Genomic DNA, 20,709 nt, shown 5'->3' with positions numbered 1-20,709 from the left:
CTGGAAATGCATTTTGGTGCCAACACAGTACCTTATCTATCAATCCCATTACTTCAATATAGCGTCAGGTAACTTTCAAGACAAAACATAGATGCTGGATGATAAGAAGAAATTATTACATTTGTTATACTTCTTAACAAATATAACGGGAATCTGACCACATTATTCCATCATACACTAAGATCAGGGCTTGGTTTCATGTTCTATCACAGTTCTCCTATCTAATCTACAACAATCTGGAGCATGTATTCGTATACTTAACTTAGGCTGTGTAAACCTGAAAATTTAGCAGGTGATTTACAGTACCAAAGTTAGGCGCTAAGTCGTCTTATGTAGTCAGAAAGGGCAGTTACATGCTTCTGAAGGATAATCCAAAAATCCTGCTCTAATTGTAAAGCAGCCAAGAACTACTCTTTAGGAAAAAAACCCAACAACAACCAACAACACAAACCAAAACAACAAAAAAGAAAAATATTTGCTTCATCTAAGAGGTTCCTTCTAAACTGTTCCCCAGTGAGGTTGCACCTTAACCCCTGCTGCCACTGGAACTCAGGTCTGTCCATTAAAGGCATCACAATGCATTTGGGAATCAGACCACAAAGTCTGCTCCTGAGATTATGCATCTCTAGTCGAACAAGGAGGGAAGGAGGAGGCAAAGCTGCCACATATAACAGCCTAATAGCTGGATCGCTGACAACAGAAGTGTAAAACTTGATCACAGTTCTCCTTCATCTTGAGGAGATTCCAGTTCTCACTTCCCACTTCTCCAGAACATGTAGGGTCGTCAGACTAGAAACTACCCTGCTGAATCCCTACTTTGGGGATGCATGAATCATAAGACCCTGGAGGATGAGCAGACAGGACTCTGTGAAGTTCTGTCAAATATCTAGGATACCAGCCTTTGGTCTTCTCTGGACTTTTTCTGCATGGACTGCTAGGACAACTCATGCAGAGAGCTTGCTCCTAAAAAACTTCTTCCCAAAGATGCTTCAGAAGCAAGCTACAGGCCTTTTACTCCTGTAGTGCCAGCAGTCCCCTCCTGCGCATGCTCTCCGCCATCACACCCCAACACACGGTAAATGCACATCTATGAGACTCCTGGAGATGGAAGGCAAGACAGGGAAATAAGACAAAATAGAGCCCACAGCCCACTCTTCGTTTGAGTCTTCTTAAAAAATTGTAAGTTGCTCTAGCAGAAGCAAGCCCCTTCTGCTCTCCTCCTCCTCCCAGCTAGAAACTCTCATGACATGAATAATTAGTGGACAGGCAATGTTTTTTTCTACGTGCGCACAAAAAATCTAGCCCTTCAGGGAACCACAGAACCAACCATGTTTGTGCTAAGGACCTGTATCGCCACATAGTGCGTGCATCGGTATGAGGGAGGAAAGGCCACAGCAAGAAGTTACATGGCCTACCAAGCTGTCAAGACTAGGCACCACTATATGGAAAAATAATAGGTTGTTTTTTTTAAAAAAAAAAGAGTACAGAAATCATCCCTGAAGACAGGGGACTGGATACAACTCCGTCAGTACTCCTGCAGAAGTGCCTGAACCAATTACTCACCCTCTTGCCTGCTCCTTTTCTTGCCCATGGTTCTTGCATTCTTCACTGCGGAATGTCCCAGGCTAAACTGGAGTGGGAAATTGCAGCTTTCTCCTCCCCAGGAACATAATGGTTGCAGTTAGGGATGCGGCAAATAGAGCTATGACCCTCTTCTGTTGGAAAAGGCAACTGAACATTGTTTGCCACGGCTGAAACAACTGTTCTGTTGTTATACATAAAGTGAGTTCCCACAGGCCGTGGTTTTGACAGCAAGTGGCTGTCTGCTGTGCTTGATGCTGGATTCAGAGCAGTGCTTGGAGCACTCCAGTGAGGTTAGACTTTTCTGGGGATCAAGTGACCTCTAGATCTTGGTGGAATCTAGCCAGTGCATGGTTCCCTCACTTTCCAGGCTACAACACCTCCCTGCAGGTACCTGTGCCCAGCTCCAGAGTGACATGTAGGCTGAACACAGAGACAGCCTGCGAGCTTTACATGCACCCAATATAAGGCAGCTCTGGAGAGCAGGATTTCTGGATCATTTCCTTGCACCTACAGGTCCTAATTTTTCCTAACTCCCATTTCAGGGGACAGGAGAGATATTCTGGCTATCTCTGCAGATGCCTCTGTAACTTTGCTATCCACTTCCTAAAGCAGGACTCACAGGAGTGTGGTGAGAATAAGCATTAAGCACAGTAAGGCCTAATAAGATCATAGAAATAAGACAGATAATTTAAAGATTAATCCTGAACATATCCAGAATCATACCAGGATAAAAAGAAGTTACTTTGCATTCAGATAAAATACTTCTAAATTAAAACTTGACATTCGTATGTCATCTTTCCCGTATGCTTTACAGACCACTGGAAGAAAACACTTTATCCACCAGCCATGGGGCTCCCCTTAAAAATATTACCACCAAAGACTGCTTGGACATTGCAACAGCACTGGAACTTAAGATGACGAGCTTTTCCTAGTATCTGCTCTGATCTGGGAGCTAGAGAGGCTGCGTAGCACAAATAGCAAGATACATGGAGGAAGCACAGTTTATGCTGGAGATTGATTTAATGAGTTTTCATAAAGTCTTTCATGTCAAAGCCAGCTTATGATAGCCTCATCTAAGATGGTATCCAATAGCAATAAGAATATGAAGCATCTTGTTATGTTTCCACATTTACCATTCACACTCACTCTGAAGTTATCCAGCAAAATTGCACTTGGTGGGAGCCACTGGCCTCAAATTGTTTTTTGCCTGTTTCAGTTCTGATGTTTAAATTTATCTTGAACTAGTTGGGGGTGGGAGGTGACAATCTTATCTCACAAAAACTTATGAAATTTGGACCGGAACAGAAACATATCTTTCAGTATCTTCACAAAAATAGTTTCAAAACATCTATTTTCAGGTCCAAGTTACAGAAGAATGTATGTAAGAGCTGAGACTGGCATGGGAGACGCATGTGTTTTACTGCTTCTAATTCAAACTAGCAATCTTCATCAGATCAAAACACTGAATATACAAACACAGAAAGTTTAAACCCAAACATCCTATATCCTAAGCCAGCGCACTAATTCACAGTTCTGAAGAGTGATACTATTGAAACTGTATCAAAAAGCTTCTTGAAAACACAAATAGGTTTACCTCATTAGTTAATTTTACTGGAAAATGCTCCCACCTCGCTCCAGCTGTAAGCTACAGAAGCAAGTGCAAAACTGCTAGAGGGGAACAGCTACCAGTGAGAACTTTCCTGTAATACTGAACACTAGAGGCAAAACACTACCTCACCGATCCAGGCCCAGATCAGTAGCTGTCAATAACCTGATCACCTATGTTTTGCCTTCTTAAGGAAAAAAAAACCCCATAAAATGGCAGTTTTTTATGTGAACTTCCCAGCTGGGGACTCAGACTGCAGAGGTCTTTGCATCCTTTTGACAATTTACATGACTATATACAAAACACAGTGTCACAAACTGATTTAAAGGACATTTTCCCCTCTGCGCAAAGATGCAGCATAAACAGCTCCATTAACCAACTCGTCACTTAAGATTCATACAAGTCCATAAAGCAGGTGTTAAATAGACCTTGTATTGATCTCTTCAATCTGGAATGAATTTTACTGCCAATACATAGACACATGCTTTTAAGATATATACAATGATCAATTGTCTATATCAAGATCAGAGGCTAGAAAAATTCGAGCCCAGTATTTTCAGTTTCATGCTCGATTTCATTAGCTAGTATAGTGGCAAATCTGTTAGCAGGCACCTCTAGGTACTGTAGCCTGAACTGCTCAGCTAGAAGTGAAATATTCAGAAAACCCATCAGAACATAATCAAATGGATTATGAGTGACAGAACAAAGCAAAAAATGCACCAAACACATTTGAAATGGGAAATCACTCTTCAATGCAAGGCAGTCAGGACTGAGAGAACATTCAAAACATGCCTTACCTGTGTAGTGCACCACACATGTCTGACCCTTCTTTGGAAATGTCCGTCCTGTTAAAAGTATAAAAGGTTGTTCTTTCATTTTCTCTGATTGACCTGTGTGGCTAGGCAGTTTTATCTTTTAAAAGAAAAAATGCTAGACTGAGATTTGTATTGACTATGTGTTATCAAATTACTAATATGAAAGACAGGAATGGGTATCATTTAGGATAGAAGATCCCAGCTTGGCTCCTGTTCAGCTCTTAGACCAAATAATATTTTCCTTACATAAGTTTCCCTATACATGTGTGCATTATATAGGCATTTACATTCTGTAAGTGCAAAAAGACTGTCAATGCTTCACTGATTATAACCTTAAAATTCTTGGAATATTTTTGCTGTAATTTTTCAAATAAAATCTTAGGCTGACATTATGAAAAAGTCCATTTGTATTCACAGTTCTAATGCCTTTCACTCAAGACAGCTCTAACAAGGGCTACTTTAATTAGCAGGGAAGAGTTTAAAACAAAAATTCACATACAAAAGCAGTTTAATTTTACAGCATTGGGCAACACTAAAGCAGTGATACACTGAGTTGTTGTAAGAACCTGGTAACTCCTCCTAAAATTTTCATACTGAAAGGAGAAAAGAGCTTAAATTATTTTCTTGCCACTGGAAAATGAAACTACCGTTTCCATTTTACCTGTGCTGCCAAAGGCACTAAAAACTAGGGAAAGATTTTTCCAGGCTCAATTAGGTGCCAAAGGTGCATTAAAGCAGATTACTTGAAAAATCAAGGTTATGTTGGTTGAGGGAGGGCTAAGGCTCAGAAGAGCTTAAAAATATGAATGAGATCGATTATTAAGGAACACCCTTAACAGAAAGCTAGAAACTGGGGGTTCAGGTAGAAAAGCAGGCTCCTATCTTACTTGGCTTTCTGGCCTCTTTTAGTCTGAATTAACATGATAACAAGTTATGCATTACAGAGTGCATTGCAGGGTACAAAACAAGTAACACACAAGCTGTATACTTGGGGCTTATATGCCAAGACCACCATGAGCAGTAAAATGGCAGGAAGGCAGGCTAATACAATGAACCAAGATTTATAACATGAAATCGAGAAGATGGTGCTCCCAAGTGTCATCTAAGCAGCCTGGTTCATCAGCTTGGCTGGCTGGAATATCTCCAGCTGTGGGTTGCACAAAATGCAGTACAAGTAGGTACCCAGTTAGGGCACTGCTGTACAGTCATGGGATTCATCTCATTTAACTCTAGCTATCTAAAACACAGGCAATGATCATACGGCAGTCTCCTGGGCCTCTTCTGTTGACAGTGGAGAATTAGCAGGGCATTGAGAGAAACCCAGCCTATCCAGAGAAAGGCAAAATGGATTATTCTCTGGAGATGACTGCAGAAAAAAACCCCTAGAAGACTGCTTTAGACTCACCACCTAACCTGAGAAGACTTAGGTGAGATGAATCCTACCCTTGGTAAAACAGTTGTTATTCAAATGAGTTACTATTACACAGAGGTCTGAGAAAAGGAGTATCAGACCTTACTGACACATAATCTGCTGTGTGAGTCTAACGCCAGCAAAGGCAACGGAGCTACGCAAATTCACATCAAAGCTGAATTAAAAGCAGAGATTCTCAAGACCACTGACTAGCTGTGGTTTTAAGACAGTGTTTAAAGTCAGCTGATTTTGATTAAGACTTGCAACCAAGAGAACTAATCCATATAACCTTATTTGGAATAGCATATTGCTTACAAAGACAGCCTTGATATATTTAATAGCTAGAAACTACTATTGTGAGATTAAGTTCCACCCTTCTTTCTGCTCTCAGCCCTGCAACATTACTTATACCCACGTTACGTATTCTGCTTTTACATCTGTGCAACCAAGACAAGAATTTGATCCCCAGAGCTAAACAGCACAGAGGGAGAAGCCAATTTAAAAGCGTACACAAAGAAAGAAAAGACACCGGGCCAAGAAAGTTAAGCTGAGATCGGCTTGAACAAATTATTTACGGTTATGTACCAGCCAAGGATGAATCTGGCCTATTATAAAGATACGTATGGCCGTATGTTAGAAATTACGTCCTCTTGAAAAGGAAACCAACCCCAAACCTTACGAAATGCTATTACAATGCCCCAGAAGAGCAAACCACCACCAAATCGGCACTGGAAAGGCCGGCTTACGCCAAGCAGAGGGTACTGTCACCCGGGCTGCACCTCGGCCCTCAGCACCACATGTGCGCCCGGGAGGAGGCAGGCTGCCCCGCCGGGAGGGATGCTCCCGCAAATGGCCGGTGGCCCCCGGCGCGGCTGGGCGAGGCACCGGGTAAAGTTTGCGGCCGGGGGCCGCGACCGGCCCCGCCGCTGCCCCCCGCGCCCCTTGCCCAGCCCCGCCGCTGCCCCCCGTCCGCCCCGCGGCCGCGCAGCTGTCGGCGAATGCCAGAGAAAATCTCCGGCCCCCTCGCCGCCCCAGCGGCCGGGAGCTGCGGCGCTGCCGCCCGGGGAGCCACCGGCTTCCCCCGCCGCCGGGACCCCGGGCGGCTGCCTGGCTCCGCTGCCCCCTCCCGCATCAGGGGTGCGTGCCCGAGGCGTGGGGGCGCGGGGGCGGCCGTGCCTTCCCTCCTGCCACCCCGCCATCTGCCCGCACCGGGGCCCCGCGCTCCGTCCTCTGCCCGCCGGCGGGGACGGCGGCTCCCTCCGGTCTGGGCGCCGCCACCGGGTCGGGTCCGCCGGTCGGAGCCGGGCGCCCCCGCCCCTGTGCAGCAGGGCTGCTCCCCTCCCCCGGTCCCGTACCGTCTCCCGGAGAGATGGTCTCGATCTCGACCCCCATGGTGGCACGGGCTGGGCTGGGCTCGGCTCGCTCGGCTCGGCTCAGCACGGCCCCGCTCCCCGGCGCGGCCGGACCCCCAGTGCAGGCATGCCCTCCGCGGCCGGCTGTCAGGGGCCTCCCCGGCTGCCCGTCAGCCGCCCGCAGCCAATGCGGGGCAGGGGCGGGGAGGCCGGGGAGGGGAGGGGGCCGCCCGCCCCCGCCCGGAGCGCCCGGGGGCTGCCGCGGCGGGGCCCCCCCACCCCGGGCCGTGCGGGGGGTGCTGCTGCCCTCCCCCGGGCAGGGCTGGCTTTACCGGGGGCTCCCGCCGACTCCCCGCGCGGTGGGTGCCCGGCAGAGCGCTTCCCCGGGGGTCTTGTCTCACCCCCCACACAGACCCCCGGCGTCCGACCGTGCCCGCCGCGCGGTCTGAGCGGCGGGAGGGCTTGGGGCGCGTGCGGGAGCCGGGAGCAGCGGTGCGCTGCCGGGCGCAGGCACGGCGGGCAGGCGGGGGAGCCGCGCAGCGCGCTCCTGACACCGTGCAGGCTGCGGGACGGGGCTGCACCGAGCGCGGGGGGCAGCCACCCCCGCTTGCAACCGGCCACGCAGGCAGGAGCGTCCGCACCGGCCGGAGCCGCCTGTGTACCCGCTGCTGGCGGGGGCTGCAGCAGCGGCAGGTCTCCAGCAGGCCACTGTGAGGTACCCCGAGTTGTCAGTGCATAACAGAATTGCTAACTTCCTGCCCTAACCCGTGTCTGAAATAAGAAAATCCATGTATGTATTGCTCTGGTGCTCCCATGATGTGAGACTAGAGATGCAAAAGCCTGTGCTAGAGCTACAACTACTTCTGACGAGTGTGCCCTAAAGAGAGGAAAAATCCTATTTCCCCATAAACCTACTGTGCTCATGAATGTCGTAGTTCCCACTGACGCTAAAGGAATAGTTCTGTTTACAGTTCTGTGTGTTCTGGGTTAAAAAATATGAAATGGAACCTCAATGTCATCAGTTTTCCAACTGAAAGAGCTGTCTGTATCCATCTAATTCCAGCCTGCACTCTCTGACATTGCTTTTTCAGGATTTTTATCTGTTACAAACTAGATTCCATTCAGGAAAGAAGCATCTATACAAGGCAGCTGTCAGGATGACTGAACTGCAGAAACACTGTGTCGTTTTGTAACTGTGATCATGTGGCCCTTGCATCTACGCCCTGAACTATAACTGACCTCCTCCTTGCTGCTTTTCACACTATTCTGATCAGACTGACTGTTCACTTGCATGATTTATTGTATGTATGTTTTATTGTGAGTCAGCCGCTCCAAAATTACTGGGGCTGGCTGGATGCAGCTTCTCGAAAGGAGGCAAGTGAGGAAAAAGCATGAGTTCACACAAGTTCAGAAGCGGTACTAAGGACTGGACAGGGCTTCCTTTAGCCTGCCTTCCACCCCAGTGACTTCTATATTTGTATGTAGCATATATAGAGTAAGCAGGCACTTACTTCAGTTCGTCAGAACATATCTGCAACAGTGCAAAGTCTGAAAAGGGATTTTTTTCAGTGTCAGTCTCGGAACGTCATTTGATTTCTGATCAGTAGAAAGATGCATTTGAGAAATAGGAAAATGGCAGGTAGGAGGTAAGTGGCACAGAGGTATTAAGAACACACGAACATTGCTGATCCCAGATGTGCCTCAGAGGCATTACAGAGCAACAAGGCAAATGCTGAGCATATAAGGGGAGTTATAAAGTGAAATTCTAGGTACACAGTGTCCTAGTAAGGCCCTTGACTTTACAAGAAAGGGCTGCTTTCATCCAGGCTCTAGGCAGATGTCTATGTCCTCTCAGACAACTGGAACTTCAGAAAGCATAACTCTGATGAATAAAAACCATTTATACTTTGCTGCGTTCCCTTTAGCCTTTACAAGTACATGCTTCGTTTTATCAGGGCTACACATCTTTCCATGATGGTGGAAGAAAAGGTGTTCCCAAGTCATGTCTAGTGACAGAAGGAGATTGGACTCAACTGCATAATAGATATAGTTCAGAAGGGACCACAGAACATCTGCTCCAAGCATCATCACAAATAACAGGCCTTAAACACAGATCCCGGCATTCTCAGGCAGACTTACAACCATAATAAAAAAGCGAAACCCACCAACAGCAAACTGCACAAGCCGCAAGGTGGGATTAGGAGGGACCAAGCATTGACCTAGGTCTAAACCTGCTCTATTTATAAGCATCCCATCCCACGACCTCTTGCCCATGCTGGGTCCCTATATGCAGACATAGAGTTTCTTTCAGGCATAAGCTAATTAGATCCTCTACACTTGTATTCCCAAGCACATGGAAAGAAATGCGAGACCAAATTCCAAGATAGAAAAAAGGATCTGTAGAGAGTATCTTAAAACTGGTGGGTGAATATTTTAAAAAATTTTTGTCACCACAGACATTGAATAACAAACAATGTTGTTACTTTTCACCTTGTAGTACTCACCAGAGACACTGAGGTCCTCAAAGACAGTGTTGTTAACAACTACACAGCATACAAAGGTCTTGGAAGAGAAGATTGAAACAAGGAATGTCCTCTATCTTCAGGAAAGCCTCTGAAATGCAAGGGAAAGCTGTTTAGGATTGGCAGAGAATTGGAGGAGAGGCAAAAAAGACAAAGGGGCTAAGAGGGAAAGTCCACGACCAAGGAAATTGCTAAAACCAAATTATCAAAGCAGACCAGGAGATTAGTGTTTTAAAGAACACTCCTTGAAAGCTATTGTACAACATCCACCTCTTTCCGCTTTGGGATCCAGCATACCTGTATCAAGAATAAAGTCCATTAGTCTCAGCTTCCAAGGCTCTGTAGAGCTCACCTTTCTGAACAGCAGTTTACCACAAGACCTTCCCACAGCACGTCTTTCTATCCTGGCAACAAAACCAGCAGCCTGGAAAAGCTGAAGGGTCTCTGAACCTTGTTCCCAAACATTATGATGGAACCACATGACTCCAATGTCTAAGATTCCTCAGTGGTCACAAAGAGTTGATCACAGTCATTATGAGTTATTGCAGAAACCCCAAACCTCAAAGTTTAGCAGCTAAGTATCTCATTTTCTTTAGTTAAAACCCCTAAAGCCTGCACTGTTTACAAACTATTTATGCATTTCCACTTCTAGGAAGACAAACAGTTTTCCAGTTTTTAGGGTGTTTTAATTTAGTTCATAGTTCCTTTATTGTGAAATCCTATTCTTCACTGTTTTTAAAAACTATAAAGGATCTACAAATCATGTGTAATAGAATCCATATGCACATGAAGAACTCCCCTGGAAGGCCAAAGCACTAAATTGCCCATAAATGGAAAGCACAAATTCTGCAAACTTATAAATTCATGGAGGCCACAAAAAAAACCCAGACAATACACATTTCCCTCACCAGCATCCATGAAGGACTCAGTATTACTTTGAAATCCAGCCACCATTCTATGAACAAATAACGAAAGCAAACTAAAAATGCATTACAAATACTGACCTTTCCACTCACTGAACCAACATGCACGGTCAAGTAGTTTTCATCCAAAAGTGTACAGGACATGCAAAACCAGCACCACACCAGAAAAGAACAAACCAAAATAAACACCAGCCTGCACAGCTCAGCAGGTCATGTCACTGCAAATGTTCCTGTGCATCAACTAGCTTTGATAAAAAAAAAAACAAACAAACAAACAAACAAAAAAACCAACAACCAGAGTCAGGCCAGAATCAGTGACTTCCCTCAAAGCAGGTGCCCAGAGCAATTCTGAGAGCATACCTGCAGTGATGGCTCTTTGATAAATAGATCAAAACATACCAAAAATCTCAATGAAACTGTCATAAGAAGCCTGTCTCACTTCTCACCACTGCTGGTTACCACACGTCTGCAAGCACAGTTGCATCCTAACAACTGATATTAGTTCCAAATGCCCCCAAACAGAATAAAGCTTCCTCCTGAAACAATTATTCTGAATCCTCATCTTCCTCATCCACTTCTGTATCCATAGTTTCCTCTTGCAGCTGTAGCTATGAGTGCAAAACTGCAGCCAGAATTTTTCAGTAGTGCTAAAACTGACTTGAAAGTGGCCACTTCTCACTGGCATTCTCTTCTGGCTCACTGGGCCCTTCCCAACTCAGATATTCACTTATTCTCTAGCACAGCACTTACATGTGAGTCATTATGAAGGTCTTCTTCCTGATCTTCAAAGACTTGTACAGGACTAGGTAAGGTCGCCTCAGGTAAGCACAGGGAAGAGCTCCAGCTCATCAGGATACACACCAGCAGCTGTTAGAACCATGAAATTGGCAGCTTATGCTCCAGAATGGAGGCAAAAATTCTGCAACACCAGGACTTAACTAATGGAGCTCACTTCCAGAAATATTAATGCAATTTACCACTTCCAAAAAAAAGTAGGTTTAGATTAATGTCTTCAGATGGACTCACACTCCCTCAAGCTTCTGTCTCCCTGATACAAGAAAAGTCAGTGACATACTGGAGCAAATCCAACCAATACAATGTGGTTAGTGGCTGGAGAATGGGGGGAAGGTGACAAGAGCTGGATTTGTTCAGCCTGAAGAAGACAAAGCTAAAGAAGGACCTCACTTGCTATCTACAACTACCTAATGGGTGGTGGAGAGGATGGTGCCACACTTTTCTCAGAAATGCCCAACAAAAGGACAAGAAGTAATAGACACAAGTCACAGCAAGGGAAATTCTGACTAAATATAGGGGAAAAAGTCTTCACAAGATAAGTTATCAAACAAAGCTCTGAGGAATACGATCAAACTTTGAAATCAGCCCTGTTTCAAGCAAGCAACTGGACCATATGGCCTCCAAAGATCCCTTCTCCTAAATTGCTTTATAAGTCTGTAATATTTTTCCTACAGAATGAAGAAGAGAAGGAAATAAAGAAGTGGTAGCGAGGTTAACCACAGTCCTGAAATAGAATGCATGACCCTAAATCACTTTGGTTCTATTTGCAATGCATCATGCTCCAAAGCAGCTAATAGATCTACTGGGCACTTCACAACAGTATGTGTAAAAACTAGCTAGCATCTCAGATGCAATATAAATATAAAATTGCAGCATCCATTCAGGCTAATTAACACGCATGCATATTGCTGTGCTGATACTGCTTCACTGCCTACCATTTTGAAGCCAGCTTGCTGAATTAAAGATATGCTCTGAGTTGCTCTGTGCCTCAGAATTTAATTTATATAATGAGAATGATCATTCTGCCTTGTCTATTTAGATTGCAAACAATTCAGGGGCAGAGGTCCTCTTTTATTATACATGAATGTAACACCTTGGGGTCCAGAGCCTGAACTCAGGGTCATGCAGTGTGGTCTCACAAATAACATTTCCAATAATAACAATATCATAAGCAGACGTCCCAAGAGGATTAGATTTTCGCTTCCATCCAAACTTTCATAGCAAAAAATGGATTAAAAAATGTAAGTAGATCTGTCTTTCAAACTGAACAGAACAGTACTGGAATCACATCTATAAACAGTTAACTAATTATTCCAGCTCTGTCATTTCCTTGCCAATGAAGTTATAGAAGGAAGACAGTGACTTTGAGAAACTTTGTATTTACAGTGCAGCACATTTACTGCTTTCTCCAATAAAACTCTTTCCTCTATAGTTTCGGTATTTATTCTGCTTGGTGAAGAAATGTCACTGGCAAGACATATTGGAAGCAGTTCAAACAACAGGAGAAAACCAAACAAACCGCAAATATTAGCTACAAGCTTCTGATTAGTCTTTCGATGATTTTGGAAAATGTAACTGTGGAAAAGAAATTAACTGGCATTCTCAATCCTCCAGATAAATGAATCAAGGGAGCTGGGTAATGGATTCAGAAAATTAAGGCCATATTTGTTTTCCTTCATTCTGCATGTGCAATTATAACACTATTTAATGAGTTTCTAGAACCTCCGGACCAAAATGATCTGAAGTTACAACTGAAAGAAAGATCAGCATGCAGAGAGGCAGGTTGCACACATACCAGGATGGCCACAAGTAGGACAGCACAGAAAGATTGTAAAAAGTTTGGGGTTTTTTTGCATGATACTCCAGCAACAGCTTTAACTCTAATTAAAGTGAGTGTCAACAGATTGACGACAGCCACTGAAAATTTCAGGCTTTTTACATTCATCTCTAAGACAAACACAAACACTAATCCTTCCTGTGTTCAGCTCCTCGTGAGGGCTGATCCAGCATTTGGCCTTCAGGTCTCCTACAGCAAGGCAAGGCTGCATCAGCTGTTCTAGTTTTTGCACCTATGGAGTCAAGGTGGCTGAATCCTGGAGAACTATTTAGGCTTAAACTGACCCTCAAATGGAAAAAAAACCAGCTAATCCTTCCTAGTGAAGTAGGACAGTATTTTCATCTTTTTTTCTTCTAAATTAAGGCCTTATCTGAGACAAAACAGAAGGCCAAAACCATTGCAGCCTTTCAGTGAGAATGTAGACACCACAGGACCTTCAATACAATTCTACCTCACAAATTAACTTAATTTGTTATGGATTAAGATCATCACCCACTAGCTCTGTTTCAGCCTACACAGAAAGCTATAGGTGAACCACTTAAAAAAAGCAGGTGGATAGCAGCACAATGTTACCACCGCCTAACTTTTATTATCAGGTTTGTGTTACAACATATTCAGAAATAATTTGTTTATATCATGAGGGGAGACATAGGGAGACCCTGTCAGGTTTAACAAAAATAACATTTCTATGGAAGACCAAGTAAAAGGTGATTTGTTACGAGAGTTTCCAAATACAGCTGGGAGGCAGCTCTCTTCAGATACTTCTGACATTGTCCCACAATCATCCCTAAAGTAGAACAGCTCTACCAGTGAACAGCAACAGCAAAACTATTCTTGCAGTCCGGCCATCAGAATTGTTATCATCATACACACCCATACATCAAGCAAAATTTGATTCAGAGAGAGACCTCACGATCTTTCTTAATCAATATTCTCAACCGTGGTTTAATTGCTTGAATAGATACTAGAATGCATGTGATTCAGAAGCAACTAATTTTGATATACTTTATGAAATTTGCTGTCTAGTGCACTTCCCAAAATAAATGTTGCTCAGAGTTTGACCCTGTCTACACTGTCAACCAACCAGTTTCAATACAGGGTTACGACCAGCTCACACTGTTCCAAGCTCCTTTACAATAATAAACTATTTTCCCAGTGCAGATGAAGTTTAAGTGACCTTTAAAAATTGTCAAGATGGGATAAATATATATCTGCTAAAACCTGACTATCCTTTTTTCTTCTTCAAGTCACAGTGGGCTTTCAAACAAGAGTGATCTAACTGAGCATGCATGCTGCAGTAAAGAGCGTTTAGCCATGTGAGAAGTACCTAAGTTATCTGTTATGCTTGGTACAAATGATAAAAATCTCACTTCAAAAATACAAATTTACCTCATCATATAAAAAAGAAGGTACTAATAAGACACGTCTTCGAAAACAAATACATTTAATGCCTATGAAAGAGAAAGACTGGCATAATTTGGAAGCTGAATGTTGACTTACAGATGGAAAGACCTATTAGATCATTCATTCCCTCTCTTTGCCAAGACAGGAATGTTTCATCAAGAACATTTCATACTCTTCTGCCGAGTCTAATTTTCATAACATAACTACTGGAGTTTCTATCATTTTCCTTAAGATTCTATTCCACATAAACCCAACTCAAGCTCAGGAAATAATCCTTCTTCAAAACACCACTGAAAACTTGATTACTTTATAAAGAAAGTACAGGAGACTGGCGTATACATATGGGAATATTAAGTCACAAAAAAATTGTTTGAGACAGAGAGGGCATTCAGTGGTGGGAGGGATGTGGGTAGGAAGCATGTAAGTCTAGAAAGGTCTATCAGTGGGCTGATCATTGATAAATCTGCTGGTTATAACAGACATACATGTAATGACTATGCAATCAATCCTTGGCATTCATCTATCCATAACTACGTCCTATCCGAGTACTTCAGTTAGACTCATAAAGCAAGAGTCATTTATCTATTTTAGGCACTTTAGGATGGAATGAATCATGCCCTAAAAGTATCTATTTCTCACCACTGACTTTTAAGTGAATCAGTAAGCAGGGTCTGACTTAGACAACTATGGTGTATAAGCCTAGAGATACGTTGGAGAACGGAGGCTCAACTCTGTTGCCCAATGGGAGCTTGGGTACCGCTTTCACGTAGGCAGACATATGTATATACCTCAACAGACAAATGTTAATTTGTGAGATGAATCCCACCCCTACAGTTAAACAAGAAATTTGCCTTATTCTCTGTCACCATGTTTGCATAACCACTCTGTATGTGCTTTCCTTCCTAATTCCTCAACTATTTTGCGTCCACATTGTGAAAGCCAGAAAAAAACATTGAGCCCAACAGTCTTGCTGGGAGCAAGAATGAAGTAGCCTTCTGAAAAGATTTGGTTCTCTTCTTCCCACCCCAATGAACCACAAGAGTCTCTCTCTAAACCACAAAAGGGAAGGTTTCAGAGATTAACTCTGCCAGCTCTACTCCCCCAAACTTGCTGGACTGCTATGTTAGAATTGCATGGTATTTGCCTTTCTATTACAGAAGAGAGAGAGGTCCATGGACCACAAACATCAAGAGGACTGTTGACAACACTTCTGCAAGACTGATGGATAGCTCAGGCTGCAACAATATGATGGAGCATTTCTGGTGGCTTCCCTGAGATCCAGGGGGATTTCAGAGAATTGAAGGTCACATGTCAGAGGACACTCTGCAGTCAGTCATATACTTAACAAACTTTGGAAAGTTGCCCTCTGGCAGTATATCACAGAGTGTGGAAGCAAGTTCACAGAATATGTGAACTTCTACAAGAAGCTTCAGAACTTTTGTCTGTACTCTGGCAGTGTCTCCGCCATCATATGTGTCCCCATACTAGATACCTCTAATTAGACAGATCAAGCTAGCCTGTTACATGTGGCCCAGGCAATTACTGCAGAAAGGTAAGACTATGGCACTGCAAGTATAAAAGAAATAGTCTTAGAAAAAAGCTGTGACTTTCCTGCCTGAAGTCTCCTTAGTTTGAGTATAGCCTGCACAGAAAAAAATGGGCCTTACCTTTACATAATAATTTGCATATTTTTTTTTAATTAACCAAACTTCTTAACAGTTTTCTTAAATATATTTCTGAAAAAAATACAGTCTTCCCTTAGATATTTCCCACTTTGCATGACATACACCTAAAAACATGCTAGCTAGCGCATTAAATCCCATTCTGAGAGCAGTAACAGCACACAGGCATATCACTGTCAAAAGAATGCTGATTTACATAGTGTGATCAGTAGATCAGCTCTGACAGATTACATATTTTGTATCTTTATTAACTGTGCATCATTTTACATTCTGTTCCAGTTAGCTTGTGACAAATAACTATTTTTTAAAATCAGATCTCAAGGCAAAGAAATGTCAATGTGGAAAAATAAATACATTGCTCAAGCTTCTTGAAAGTACTGAACTAAATGACACATCAACTTAAATTGGTGAAATCATGGTGAGTAGCTTTAAATAGAAATATTTTTGAAGTAAAAATACCACAAAGCATTCAACATTTTATAAAGCTGAGTTAAATTAGTATTAGAAAAATTATTACTCTTACATTTTTATTACATATTGAGCTGGATCTGTCTTCCTCTGAAGTCATCAGGAATATTAACATCAATTTAATTAACTTGAAGCAAGATTTAGCCTGGAAAAAGTTATTTTACCATGAATAAAGGAGAAAATGAAGTCTGAATCTCAGCTTTTCCAGCAAGACACTGAACTCAGATTCAGAGATATTTAGGTACCGATCTCCCACTAGACAAGAAACAGGCTGGTAAATATATTTAAGAAGCTGGAGACCATTAACTCTGATCCATACTGAACACAAGATGTATTTACCATATCCCAAGACAGGTAAAAAGTATGTATAGCAATGTGGGGAAACAGCAATGTAAAATCAGTATTATAATAAAGAGTAGCTCAGCCTCTGCAATGATGTGGGCTGGACTAATTTTCTAACATTCATTATGAACCATGGAAACTCATGGCCGGCCACTAACTAACAGTTATGTATAGCTTGGTCAGTGGTGTTCAGTTTTTGACTTTGTATGCTATTTCTAACCACCATCTCTTCCAAAGAAACAGAGACAGGCCAGCTGGAATTTGCAGGACAGAGCCAGACAAGGTGCCACCAGCTGAAAAATCTTGTTTAAACCACAGGTGACATTCTGATCTGAGTTATACCAAAGTTAATCAGAGGCACAGAGATGCTAATAGGATCAGAATCTAGCTCACTATCAGTGCAAAGGCTGGTTGCTCACTGGAGTGTCTCAGATTACTAACAGATTACTTTCTTGGGTCTCAACGGAAAACTGTAGTATTGCCAGGACAGTTTTCAATTACTGGCCTTTATTCTGAGTGTGTGCTATATTGATCTGTGCATGCCAGGGTGACACTTCCCACCCCCCCACCCCCACCCCCCCGAAAAATATGCTAATTGAATGAGGGGAGCTTGTTTTTTCCGCTCTATTTTTATCCTGTTTTTAAAAAATGAGGCTGTGGCAAACAGAATTCCATTGTCTCTTTCATTCACCTTGTGCCTGCATTTGGAATTTGCTTTGATCCCAAGTATAACTTGTTTAAAAACTGTTTCCCATTGTATATTTTACATATCTTCCACTATTTACATATTTTTTTAAAGATAAACTCTGAAAGGTAATCTTATTTCAAATTAGGTTTGTCATATACGGTGTTTATGGAGGTACTATGTGAGGATCCTGTTCTCACAGAATTTTCTTACCCACATTATTGTCTCCCACTGAAAAAACCCCACAGAACAAGCCATGGGAGGAAACCTCCCCTGTGATCTTCAAATGTTATCCCAAATGGAGCCTGAGGTTCAAACTCAATTGCTACAGAATAGGCCTTGTGGTGTATCCAAACCCTGCAGATTTCAAGGAACACTGAACCTTAAAGATTTTTTAAAAGGCCACAGCAAACTCGTTAAAGGTTTTGTGTCTCCCCATGAGGCTTATTTCTCAGTGGGCCTCATCCCACATTCACTGAAATTGTATTACAAACATTACTTGTAGTCAGAGATCTCTGAACCTCCTTTGCTTGCCTTATCTGCTAAGCACCTTTATTGATTGGCTTCATATTTTCAAAAAAATTCTGCCACAGAATGTAAAGATGTTGTGTGATAGGACACAAGAGGTGAATTATTCTGGTGAACTAAAGGTGCTATATTTTTTGGGGGAAAAATCTTAACACTGAAAAAAGCAATAATCAGCTGTGAATACATCATGCCTCACTGCCTCACCACCTCACTACTATGCCAGTGGAACTTTGTGGATGTTGTTGTTTTTATAGCTAAGTATCTTAGATATCTAGATTAACTAGAAATAAACATAAGTACATCAGAAGAAGTCATATTTCCTAATGCTTTCAGAGATAGATGAAAACCCCACTGTCGCTCTGCTAGAAAATATTTTTCAAGACCTCAGCGCTTGTGAGATGTCCTTAATTCCAAAATTGAGGATGGTTCTGTTACTGGCAAATCTCATAGATTCATCCTTGTATCACTCTCTGATAATGTCACAGACACTGCTGAAGAACAGATGCATGCTATGAGAGATGATGAAATGAAAAAAAATAGCAAGGAAAGTCCAATCTTCCCCACGAGTAGTTCATGATCTGAAGATGTCTGCATAGCAGGCAGAACACGCATTATCCTTAGTGAAACATCTGAGCATTTCAGTCTTACTGAGGCAGAAGTTTCTGCATCCAAAACACATTTTAGGTTGCTAGAATCCAGCTGCAACATAGTTTTGTTACAATATTTAAAGCACTATTCAGAATGTAGATGAGATGGCTGTGCTATAGAATAGCTTTATCAGTTTCAGTAAAATACATCCAGAAGACAGCAAAGCAGCAAAGCACTAATATTTTAAAACAAAACAAAACTATCTTATACAGACTCTCCAAATTTGTGGAGCTGTTGGGATTGTATTTTAATGTAATCTATTAATTATAACCACTATGAGTAAAAAGCTACCACTAATATATGACATAATAATCCTGCTACCACTTTGAGGAAGTACAGAATAGTCAGAGCTTCTAGTGAAACAGCGATGGCAGTGTGGTATCTTAAGCATAGCCTGGGCATCTGTGTCAGCAATGGGTAAGGTAAAATCATTAAAAAACATGGTTTCACTGCAAGCACAGACATGGACCAAAAATTCAGGAGTCTTGCATAAAAAGGAATCTTCCAACCTGCATATTTAACTTTTTAGTTTTTACCTATTCCAGTCATCACTGTTGGCTTGTCATTGAATATAAAAAAGTCTTCATTTTGAATGTAATCTTCATGAAATAATGCACAACAAACCAAGTTAGCTGTGAATGAGAATATAATATGATTACTTCACATAAATTTGGGAGTTCTTTAGTGGTATTCACCCTCCTCAGTAAACATATCTGGAAAAAGGATACTAAAAAAATTCTTACAACAGAGGTCCAACTGCCTTCAACAAGACATCTGTTTTTCCCAGGTAGTACTATAAAAATATATATTTAGTATAAGTCAGCCAAAGTTGCAGAATGTGTACGGTTAAATCTTACATCTTTAACCACAGTGATTATATTGATAGTTTGTAAACCTCTGCCCAGGTCTAATTTATGAACTTTTTTTTTTTTTAAATGTAAATAGCAAAAGACACAACTTACATCAAAGCAGAAAGGAGATGCTGGCAAAACAGGAACTACAAAAAGATGCTGAAGATGGCATTCAGTATACCTGTAAATAAGCTTTTAATGCCATCTTAGACAGTCTAGGGTCTATTTAGGGATCATCTCTGTTGCCAGCTGCCACTCCAGAATAGCACTACTCTTCTCTAAGTCCTATGCTGTATATGCCAGCCCAGTGTGGCTGTCTTAGATATCCTAGGCTGTTGAAAACAGCAATGGTGGTACTCTGACAATTTATGTTCAGCGATACGCAAGCTCCGTCCAAGCCCAGAGAAGGATGTGCTGAGGAGGGAAGAAAGGAACCACCTGAGGCAGGCCACCTGAACCAGCTCTGGTCCTGAAACAATACAATTGAACCAAACTGGTGTATCCTCATAGGGCCTTACAGTGGTGCATGAGTTTACTCGTTGGGTCTTTGTCAACTCAAGGATCTTTGCATGATGTTATATTACATATTGCAGAAACTGAAGAGTTTAAGGAAAAAGGAAAAATTTGGCTTCCTTTTTGCATTTTGGCTATATAATGAGGGAACAGTCCTCAGATACAGGTGGCTGGAAAGACCAAGAAAGAAATCAGTATATATTTGTAGCTAGGAAATCTGTCCCATACAATGAACACTAATCAGCTGTCTTTCCTTCTAGACTATTTTCTTTTTTAAAAAAATCTCACCTTCCTTCATTCTCTTGTAACTACTAACAGAACAGAGTATGATTTCCCTTTTCTGCTTTCCATTCATATCCACCTAGGATCTTGTATCTTTCAAAGATGCTGTCCATCAGAGATTGCAATCTACCTTGTACAGTTCTTAGGTATGTTTAAATCTTTTATTCTTCAAAGGCTGGCTGAAAGAAGTGTCAGGTCATTATTTCAGGCTGTAGCTTGATACTTAGGCTTAACAGCATATAATCTCTCTCCAGCCTTCACCAAAGATCTTCACTCACTGAAGGTCAAGGTATTAGAGTGTTATTTTTAAATACACTCCCAGCAGTGAAGATTTAAAAATAGACTTCTACGAAAACGTACAGTAATTGGTTAAACTTTGTTAGCCATCACATGAAGATCGTAACTCCTCCCAGGAAAAGACATAGCAAAAGCAGCTTTGACATGGATTTATACTTAGAAGA

General features: G+C 42.2%; 1 protein-coding gene across 2 annotated transcripts in view; it reads right to left on the bottom strand.

Moving 5' to 3' along the window:
* The window catches only part of FKBP1B (FKBP prolyl isomerase 1B), a 65,587-nt gene extending 46,000 nt beyond the window's left edge, over positions 1-19,587 (bottom strand). The window contains exons 1-2 of one of the 2 annotated variants that reach the window (XM_040597749.1): positions 19,565-19,587; positions 3,988-4,035 (exon numbers count right to left, since the gene is read on the bottom strand). Coding sequence is in view for 1 of the 2 variants with exons in the window: in XM_040597748.1 (XP_040453682.1) it covers positions 3,988-4,035; positions 6,772-6,808 (85 nt within the window). In the remaining variant the exon portion in view is untranslated. Of the gene's footprint in view, positions 1-3,987; positions 4,036-6,771; positions 7,051-19,564 lie in introns of those variants that run through there. The other variant, XM_040597748.1, reaches the window with a different exon arrangement.
* Between the last annotated feature and the right edge of the window lie 1,122 nt (positions 19,588-20,709).

This window comes from Falco naumanni, chromosome 6 (genome assembly GCF_017639655.2).
Source record: "Falco naumanni isolate bFalNau1 chromosome 6, bFalNau1.pat, whole genome shotgun sequence".
NCBI classification, from domain to species: domain Eukaryota; kingdom Metazoa; phylum Chordata; class Aves; order Falconiformes; family Falconidae; genus Falco; species Falco naumanni.
The sequence above is the reverse complement of the archived record's forward strand: the minus strand, read 5'-3'. Positions and strand labels throughout refer to the sequence as shown.